Here is a 10,204-nt window from a genome sequence, read left to right on the forward strand (position 1 = left end):
GGGAACCTAGGAGCAGCTGAGCTGCAACGCCGGAACCACGGCCAGCTGGAAAGGTGGCTCCGGAGGTAGGCGAGGCTCTGCCCACGCACCGCAGGCCGGGGGCGGGGCGATCCTGAGGGGCCGGGCCACTCAGGGGGCGTGGTCTTAGGGGGTGGGGACTGGGGCTGGCCCCAGGACCTGGAGAGCTGGGGGTGGGGGGCTAGTTTTTGCAACGGCTAAGGGCCTGCGGCTTTATTATAAGGCGGAGCTCGGCGGGAGAGGTGCAGGCGGGAGCCGAGCTGAGCGGGGAGGAATCCAGCCGTAGAAAGCGGATTGCAGCCGGCGGACCCCGCAGCCCTCGCCTAGGACAGCCAGCCGCGCGCTGGACATCGCTCGAAGGAGCTGCGCGCAGCGCAACCCGCGGAGCCGACCCGGAGCCCCGTGCAGTCTGGGCAGCGCAGCGCAGCCCTGACCCGCGCAGCTCGCCGCGCTCCAGCCGCCGGTCCGGGCAGCATGAGGCGCCCGGCGCTCTGGCTGTGGCTCTGCGCGCTGGCGCTGCGCCTGCAGCCGGCCCTCCCGGTGAGTGTGGCCCGGGGCCGGGCTGGGAGGCGGCGGGAAGCCGGGGTTGGCAGAGCCGCCGATGTCGGCGGCTGCACGTGGAGGGGGAGGGGAAGCGGGGACTTCCCTTCTTCCCGCGCTAGCCCGGCGGGCCCCGGTACCCGGAGCCCCGAAATCAGGGCTCCCGCCCCAATTACCTCCGCCGTCGGGGGGCGCCGCACGGGTTCCGCCGCTCGGGGCGGAGACCCGGGGCCCGCGGCGCCCAGCGGAGCGGAACCTGCGCCGGGGCTCCGCGCTCAATTAGGTAAAACGGTTCCACAGGCGAAGGAGCCCGCCAGCCTGCGGCGGCGCCTGGGGTCGCCGGCTCCCACCCGGTCACCCCGGGCGCCGCGGCGCCGGCTCCCCCGCCTGTGACCCGGGAGGATGCGGTGATCGCGGCAACTATACCCCGTCCGCGGACCCTAATTCAAACCAGACTCGCCGAGCCCCGGCTCCTGGCCCCTCGGGCGGAGGCAAGTTTGGGCGCAGCGGTGTCGGCGCTGGAGCAGGCGGGCGTGTTCGCTAAGGAGCCCCAGCCAGGGCTGCGAGGGGGACTGGGGCGGGCGGGCGGAGGCGGGGTCCTCGGCTGTCCGTTGGCTGCCCGAGACGAGCCGGGCCGAGCTGGTAGAAGGAGGTTCCGGGAAGTTGGCCCCGGAATGCTAGAGACCCGCAAGAATCCAACTTCTGGGCTGCTGAAGTTGTGCTGCCCGGGGAGGGACGCGAGCCGGCGCTGGGCACCGCCGCGGCGCGCGGGCAGCTTCCCCGAGAGTGGACCCGCGAATGGCTCTTCCCCTCCCCCGGCCTGGCTTTGTGCTGGAGCCGCGCCGAGGGAAGGCGGGTCCCTTGGCCCGCCCAGTGGAGCTGGAGGAAAAGGGGGACAAATGTGGAGCCCGAGGCTGGGGGGGAGGCCTTTGGGTAGGACTCCAGCATCCATCTTTGGCGAGGAGTGAGTCCCCTCTGAAGAGGGACCTGGCCGACAAAGAGCATCCCGAGGGTCCCCAGAAAGTGATCTCCCGCCTCAGCCGCAGTCCGCTGGCCCGCCTTCCCCAAAGGGGGCGCTTTGTTCTCGGACCCTGTAACCCTTTCCTGGGAACCGCCCCGCAGCGCCGTCCCTAATGTGGGTTGGGACCTGGGCTGCCGCCAGGTGTCAGCCCTGGCCGCCGGGTGGTCATGTCCATCCCCCCCCCCAGTCCCCACACCCATTGCTAGAGTCCCGGGGTCCTCCGCGCGGGCCGGGTCGGCCATCCCCCGGGATGAAGAAGGGAGGTGCGGACCGAGGGGCTCTTCCCGTGCCGGAAGTGGCAGTCTCTGGCCAGCACATCTGGACGGCTCGACTTCCCTAGTTCTGGCAAAAGGAGGCACGTGGGAGGGGAAGGAGCGGCTGCCGGGCGTGGGTACTCCGGTCCTCCACTTACAATGTATTATCTGGACAAGTCCCTCAGCAACGCCAACCCGCTGAAAGCGGGTCCCTCCATAATAATAGTAGCTCCCAATTATTGAGAGCCTTGCGGTATTTTGCAGGGTCTGGCTCAGGTGAGGTGCTTTTCAGGCTGATCTGTGAAGTGCCCTCCTTGCTTCCCAGGTGACTGTTATGCTTGGAAACATTTTGGAGTCCAGGAAGGGGTCCCTAATGCCGCTTGAATTGCTGATGAGTTGGAGTGTTCATGTGGGGTGCCCTATCTGGGGGAGCCATGGGGAAGGACAGGATTTCTGAGCTGGATCTCCGTAGCACGCCTGGCTTTTAGGTCCAAGAAGTTGGCATCTGGCTTCCCCTTCACTCTTGAAGAGTATGGCTTCTGTGGCATTCAGACCGCACCTTGAACCAATAGTTAGTACTCTGGAGAAGAGGGTGAAGGTGTTTGGCTTACCTCCCTGGCCCACCTGGCCTTTCCTGGCTGCCCCACGCTCTCCAGGCACAAGGTGGGGCCTTAGCAGCACTCCGCCTATTTCCAGCCAGAATCAGGAGTGCTGGTGGTGGTTCCTTTGCTTGCCTTAGGTGAGGCTGGCATTCCTGAGCGGGGATCCCAGAGCACCTTTTAACACGGGGAGGCAGATGGGATTAGAAATTTTCTGTGGGCCACGTTTCCCAGACTTTTTCTGTGTGCTGGGAAGAAGCAGATGCTGCATGTTTTTTTTCTACCCTAGAAAATATGATACATTATGGAAAGGCAGGGCAGTTGAGTTTCAAGGGGGAAACGAGGAAGGGAGGGAGGCTTATTAGAGCTGTGGTGGTAGGAGGGCTTCCTGGAGGGGGTGTTTGAGCTGAGCCTGAAAGCACCAAGCTTTGGGGTCAGACACTGGCTCAGAACTTAGGTTTTTGTTTGTTTGATTGTTTGTTTATTAAGTTTAGTTTGTTTTCTCTTTCCCAGCCCTGTCCTCTCCCTTTTATAGTGGCTGTCCATATTTGGTTCAAAGTGGGGGCACAAAGTACCTTCCCAGAGCCCTCTTACTAAAAGAAATAAGGCAGTGGGATTTGCTGAAATAGGAGGTGTCCACTGGTTGCAGAAATCTGGCTTCTCCCAGGGTTCACTTTGGCCCCAGTGGGAAGCAGGTCAGAATCCCCTGGGGATCAGTGAGGTAGGGTATGATCCTGGGCGCCTGACTTTGGACAAGGGAAGGCTGCTAGGGCAGGAGGTTGCTCAAAACCACTCCCAAGAGACGAGAACAGGTTTGTCTAAAAAGGTTTCCGCATGGTTGTGTGTGTGTGAGATTCCCATGGTCTTTTGTTTCTGCCATGCAAGAAAAATTGCTTGTTCTGGAAAGTTATTTGCTGTTTCCTCTCTTTCTCTCTTCTCTTTCTTGAAAGGCAGAAAATCCCTTTTTGCCTTAATTATGGGGGCTAGTAGAGACATTTCCCGACGGCCTGGCGGAGTGGGTGGGGCTGGGGGAGGCATTAACTTCCTCTGCCTGGGCTCCGAGCCTTCTGGAGGTGATGTCACTCCTGGCTTGAGCTCCACAGGGAGGGTGGGGCTGGTTTAAGTCTCTACCTGTGGCTCATAGTGGGTTCCAATAAAACCTCATTAACCCAGATTCGTGGGGAGAGAAATAAGAAAGGGAGGGAGAGGAGCCTGGAAAGAATTAATGAAAAGCTTGAATTTTGGAGTAGTTTATAGAGGAATCTTTTTTATTGCCGCAGAATTTTGGATTCTGAAGTCTCTTGAGAATGAGGTATCCTTGGTATCCAGGTTTTTTCAGAAAGTTAAGAATCCTTATTACCCTCAAAAATATTCTTACTTTGGGCGGGACTCCGAAATATTTATTTCCCTTCCTTTATTAACGAAAGACTACTAAGCATAGTTAAATCTCTGGATGCCAGGGTCCTCATAGCTGTCACCATGTTAGGTTATGGCGTTTGTCTCCTGGGTTTATTGAGCTCTGAAGAGCACTTTGCCTCTGGCCTGGTGCCCTTCTGTTGGTGCACTTGGGATTCTGGTTTGCGTTTTTTCCTCTTCCATCCCTGTCTGATAGCAGCCATAAGTGACATTTGTGGGCCTGAGTATAGCAAGCGGCTTTTCAGTTCACTTCTAACTGGCACTTTTCTCCAGCAGTACTAAGAAGCTAGTCAGATTTGTTAGAATTATTTCTAAGACAAGAGTTTTCAGCGCTGAGTAAGGGTCTCACCTGTGAGCAATGACCTCTGTGGTGTCCTGATAGTACCTAGAATAACAGAGGCTGTCAAGGGAGGTGCTTATGGGCGGGCTCCCTAGGGGAACAGATGACCCCATGTTCCAAGTTCTTCCACCTGGCTGAAGTTGTAAATGACTTGTCAGTCATGGGTAGCCTGGACCCAGTAAGGCTAACTCCATCTAAATCCTGGTTGGCAAGGGCCCTCATTCCTTTTTTTTTTTTTTAATTAATTTAATTTCTTTATTTTTGGCTGCGTTGGGTCTGTGTTGCTGCGCGTGGGCTTTCTCTAGTTGTGGCGAGCGGTAGCTACTCTTCGTTGCAGTGCGCGGGCTTCTCATTGCAGTGGCTTCTCTTGTTGTGGAACACGGGCTCTAGGCACGCAGGCTTCAGTAGTTGTGGCATGTGGGCTCAGTAGTTGTGGCTCGTGGGCTTTAGAGCGCAGGCTCAGTAGTTGTGGCACACGGGCTTAGTTGCTCCACGGCATGTGGGATCTTCCCGGACCCGGGCTCGAACCTGTGTCCCCTGCATTGGCAGGCGGATTCTCAACCACTGCGAAGGGCCCTCTTTCTTAGCTTGGGCTGTCTCTATTTTTCACACTGTGTTTTATTCGGGTGGCAGTGCACCCATACTGTTTGGCTGGCCAGAAACAGCTTTGGGTGAGGTAGAGCCCCCGGTATTGGGTCTCTGCTCCGCCACTAATGTACCACGTAGTCTCAGGCGAGTCACTTCACAGCCAAGTCTTGATGTCCTGTGTAAAGAGAACATCATACCTGTTCTCCTCGTCCTGATTCTTTCATTTGCGTATTCATTTCATAATGAAGGTGTGAAAGTGTTTGGTAATGAAAACACCAGAGGAAAGTTAGCTGTTAATAGAATTAGGATCACCTTTAACTGAGTGCCTGCTGTTGGGTGCTCGATGCTTTTCCTGCATCCCTATTTCATATTTACCCCAAACCTTTACCATGTATGTCATTGTACCCATTTTGTGGATGAGGCCTGCAGAGGTGAGCCCCTACAAGGGGCCGACGTGGGAGAACCAGGATTTGTACGTACGTGTGTGCATATGTGTGTGGCGTGAAGAAATTGAAGGACTGGCAAGTCTCCCCCACAAACCCAGCATAGGAGACTGGCTGAAACCAGCAAGGTTTGCCCTTGTGCTTGTCCCCAGGGCAACAACCAGCCTGCACTGACTTTCATCATGGACACTGGGGAGACATTTGTGGAATTAGTAGATCTTTTTTTAAGCCTCGAAGCCGGGCACCGTGGCCCCAGTGGGGCGACCAGAACCCAGGACTCGTGGCTCCTGTGCTGGGCTCACCTCCCGGCCCCTTCAATGCCAGGTCCCGCCGCCGCTTCAGGAGCAGCCCCATGAGGAATTGTCATTAAGCGCTGGAACCCTGGGATTTCTACAGAACAAACAATTTCCTGATTTCCTCCTTCTTTTCAACAACGAATTTTGGAGCCTTGGGTTGAAAGCCGCCCCTTGAGGGCCTGCGTAAGTGTGTCTAGAGAGAGGGAAGGGGATTAACGGAGTCTGTGGAAAGAGGGCTTTAGGCGCCAGGATCCTGCACCCTGGAACAGATTCCGTGCGGTGTCATTTCCCTCTCAGCTGTTCGGCAGAGGTTGGGCGTGTATTCTGGAACCTCCCTCTGAACGGCCATGAGTGCCCTGGCGGTGCGGAGAGAGGGCAGGCGTGTGGGCATCCCCTCACCCCCGGAGGCACGATCCTGCGCTCGGGGTCACTTCAGCAACTACGCAACTTCCAGCTCCAGGTGGATGTGGGGAGCCCCCTCCACTGCCCCCCAGAAGGGCTAGCTTTATCTGTGTGGTGTTACCACCTCTGCCTGTCCTTGGGATGCTGACATTGGGTGGGGAGTCAGCACTAGAAAGTCCCCTGCATTTCCAGGTCCAAGGCAGGGGCACCTGGTCAGCTCCCTGGGGCTTGGTACCCTGCGGGGGAGCGGTGCAGAGGAGGGGTGGCACGGGCCAGAGTGGTCTAAGCTTTTTCTGGAAAGGGTCCTGCTGCCTGTCATGCCGTTGTGGGTTTGGGGAGCCAGGGGTTCTGGCAGGGCCTCAAGGCTGTGGAGGCGCTGGGCAGTCGTGGGGCTCGGGGCCGTCGGATCAGGAGGGGGAAGGTTTGAGGGTCTCTCTCCCGTGTTTATGGCTCTGTGGTGCTGCCTAATTATATGGAGAGGCTGCTCTTCCTCTGGCCTTCAGCCCTGGGAAGAAACTCCTCTGCCCAGTGACTCATGTGAGGGTTGCAGCCCCACGAGAGGCCGTGTGTGCGTGCACACGCTGCATGGGTTGCAGCTATGACTGGGCTCTGCTTGGCCTGTCGATTTCCTCACTGGGCTTCCCCGCAGGTTAGGCTGCAGTCTGAGATTTTGGGAAACCTGGTCACCACCTGTCTGCCACTTCCTCCTCAGAAACCAGGAAGCTGTCTTCCTCCCTCCCTCCCTTTTTAACTGCAGCTCTTCCTCTATCCCGGGCTTTAGAAGAGTCTGTGGAAGTTATTCCTACAGACGAGGGTGGCCAGGACCCCGTGCCCCACCTAGTCTCAGTTTAATCCTCCGTGGTGTGACTTGGGCAGGTCCGCGCCCCTCTGCGTCTCAGTTCCCCTGTGCACTCAAGGGGCCCCCCTTACCTGCTTCAGCTCCAACAGCCATGTGGTTGCAAAGAGACCTTGTCCTGGGGAGGGTGAAGGTGGCACTGGGGGGACCTAGCGGGGGCTCAGAATCCTCCAACATTATTCCTCTGGGGACTCGAGGGGGCACTGCCTGCCTGAGGGCTCATCTGTGGGATGGGAGTCACGGCAGGCTGCTCTTGGAAGAGGTGGACTTAGGGCTCAGTATGGGAACCAGAGGTGTATGGAGGCCCCTGGGCAAGGTCAGGCTGGGGGTGAGGGCTGGGTGATGTTCTCTGCGCACGCCCAGGCCTCCTGCCCACCTGCCCCAGGTCCGCTCATCCGCAGGAACGGAAGCCGCGGCGGGCAGGTTGTGGCAGTGGGGCAGGCAGGCGTGCTTATCGCTCCAGTCATCGGCTGAATCATGGTGCCAGGCCCACAGATCCTCCCCTGAGACTCATCCAACCAGCTTGTCCCTGAGCCCACTGTGTGTGAGGCAAGACTAGGGCTCGGGGGCCTGGCTTCCAGCCCGACCCTTTTTACCGCTGAGTGACTCTGGGCACGGGCCTCTCTTGGGCTCAGTGAGTCCACGTGTGAAATGGGAGTGCGGCTGAGAGGCAGAGGCGAGGTAACGCCTTTGGATGTTGGTGACGTCTCACGGCTGTGTCACAGGGCTGGTGGCGTCTGGGTGGGGCCTGCCTCTGCTCCTGCTGCCTCAGGAGAGTTCTGCCGCAAGCGTGGGGGGTTGGGAAGCCTACCTGGCTTGACCAGATCTAAAGCCCAGAGCCTGGCTGCCTGCCGTGCGCACAGCCCTGAGCAGGTGGGGAAGGGTCCACGCCTGGTCCGGGGCCGCGTGTAAGAGAGGGTGGCCATTACTGGGACCAGACAGCAGGGTCGGTCTGCACAGACAGGCCAGGGGGGCAGTGACAACCAAAGGTCATCCAGCCTGAGAAAGGGTTCATCCCAGAGCCCCTCCCATCAGGAACTCAGGCCTAAGGCAGGGCATTTTCTGTGTTAGGGCAGGGGGCCCCCCGATGGAGGCAGCGGGAGTGGCGGAGGCTACCAGCCCCGCTCTGGGACCCCTCTTGGGCTCCCTTCGTCTCCGGAGCAGTGCAGGGACTTGTCCCACCACGGGACGTTGAATTCACAACCTTTCCTGCTTGGGCTACCTGACGCTTCCTGTGGCCATGCTGGCCCTCGTTGGGTGCCTTCTGCCCCCAGCAGGCTTAGGTGACGGGGTTCTGGGGTCTGGCCCAGGGTGGGTGGGGCGTGGGGAGGTGGGGGGGAACTTCTGGAGGGCCGAGGTGGCTTGTCCACCCCAGCTCCTAGCCCGTGCTGGGCCCCGGGAGGCCTCAGGAGGACCTGAGGACTTGCACTGCTGTTCCCATGTCACGGCTCATGCCCTGGCCACGTCTGACCTGTTTGGGGACTTGACTGTGTCAGTCCCTTGGCAGGGGCTCTTCTTTCCAGGAGCTCCTCAACACCCCTGCTGCCCACAACACTGTCCGGGGCCTTGGAGTCCCATCTCTGGGGAGTGTCCCGGATGGACATGTGGTCAGGTTTGGGCTTGCAGGGTGTTTCAGGAACCTCTGAGACTATAGTAGAGGCTGAGGTCACTCCAGCTTCTCCCGGAGAAAACCGCTGGGGGCCATACTGCTGTCCCTGGTGACCACACTCCTCCAGGATGCCGTGGGGGGAGGGCCTGGGCAGCACGACCTCCAGGCTGGCCAGGGCCTGCCGGGCTGGGAGAATGGGCCCGCTGGGGCTGAGCTGAGATCCTCGGGTGCTGCCCCTGCCTCTCCTCCCTGCCCCCCACAGGCACTAGGGAGCATGGGACAGGGGTTGGAGGGTGAGCATAGGTGCAGAGTTTCCCTGGGGCAGGCCTGGTTGTTGTAAAGTCCTGGGAGGGCTCAGGCCAGGAAGTCGGCCCTGAGGTCTCCATGGTGACTCTGAAGGAGTGGCTGAGGCCACCTGGGTTCTGTGAGCTGTGTGAATAGCAGAAAGCCCCCAGCCTAACCCCCTCTCCCTTCCACCCCTCTGTGGGACAAGATCGTCCTTCCAGAGCCTCATCTAGGGGCTGGGCGTCCAGTGGATGCCCTGGTCCAGCTCTCCTCCCAGGGTAGTGGCGGCAGCCCGAGCCTGGATGTCTGAGTCTGCCTGCCTGTGGAGTGGATTTGGGGCCCCGTCTGGGGTCCTGAAACCTTGGGCCTGGGCAGGCGAGGTGGGACCCAGAACTGGCAGGTCGGTCTGCCTTGGTTAGTCCCACCTGGGGCTGGCGCAGAGAGAGGTGCTGTGCAGAGGCCGGGAGAGCACAGGGCGTGGAGTCTGGCCAGCCCACATCATTACCAGGCTCCACCGCTTCCTCCCTGGAGCATCCTGGGCAGGTTTCGGCACCTGCCTCGAAGCTTCAGTTTCTTTACACGTATAATGGGATTTTTTAAGTCCTGCTTCGGAGGGCTTCTGAAAAGATCCTGTGAAATAACCTGTATGGTGTGATCGGGAGCCTCTTCCTTGTCTGGGCTCAGAGGAGCAAGTCTGGGAGAGCTTTGGGGCTGACGCTGCTTAGGGAGTCCCCTGGGGAGAGACCCCTGTGGCTGTGGCTGGGGGGAGGGGCACAGTCTGACCTGACCTGTGTAGTCGTCGCTCAGTGTGAATGGCCAGCTGGTCTTACGCCAGGGTGCTGATGTTGCAGGACCTACAAACACGGCTTTGGCCCCTTCTCAGAAATACGAGCCTTCCCTGTCAGGCCGGGCTTTGCTCGCCTCTGCCTGAGCCTTTGCCAGGGGCCGGCTCCTGCCCCGAGGAGGTGTGGGCTAGGCTGGTAAGCAGTGGCAAGAGGCCCGGTGAAGCTAGATGCCGGGGCACCTTGGGGGGCGGGGGTGGTCTCAGGCCAGCTGAGCAGGGCTATGGGGGACCCATGGTCTGTGCCCAGAACTGCAGACTGAGGGGTGCCCTGGAGTGGGAGCGGGGCTAGGGTGGAGGGGGAGGGCCCCACCCCTGGGTCCTCCTTCCTTCTGCACTTTCTCCTGTGCCGCCTCCAGTGGAAATGATGGCTGTTTTCTCCCTGAGGGTCAGAGAGCCCGCAGTCCTCCCTGTGATGGGGTGGCTAACTGCATACCCGCTGGAGCAAGACTGCCTGGCCCCAGACCCCCTCTCTAAGCACTTCAGTGGCTGTGTGCCCTGGGACAGATGACTCGTCCCCTTTGCCTCAATTTTCTCATCTGTAAGATGGGTTTGCACTAGAATCTAAGGTTATCATGAGGTGTAAATGAATTCATTCAGGTAAAGTGCCTAGACTAGTACCGGGCACGTAGTACTCAAGACGTATTAGCCGTGATTACTATTTTCCCCCCAAGACCTAATTCTGAGATTTCTATT

General features: G+C 59.2%; 1 protein-coding gene across 1 annotated transcript in view; it reads left to right on the forward strand.

Moving 5' to 3' along the window:
* The first annotated feature begins 253 nt into the window (after nt 1–253).
* The window catches only part of SDC1 (syndecan 1), a 24,758-nt gene continuing 14,807 nt past the window's right edge, over nt 254–10,204 (forward strand). Inside the window, exon 1 of the mRNA XM_029232377.1 lies at nt 254–558. Coding sequence (XP_029088210.1) covers nt 493–558 — 66 coding nt within the window. The 5' untranslated portion in view covers nt 254–492. The remainder of the gene's footprint in view (nt 559–10,204) is intronic.

Source organism: Monodon monoceros, unplaced genomic scaffold (assembly GCF_005190385.1).
Source record: "Monodon monoceros isolate NGI ecotype Baffin Bay Population unplaced genomic scaffold, NGI_Narwhal_1 Super_Scaffold_19, whole genome shotgun sequence".
NCBI lineage: Eukaryota > Metazoa > Chordata > Mammalia > Artiodactyla > Monodontidae > Monodon > Monodon monoceros.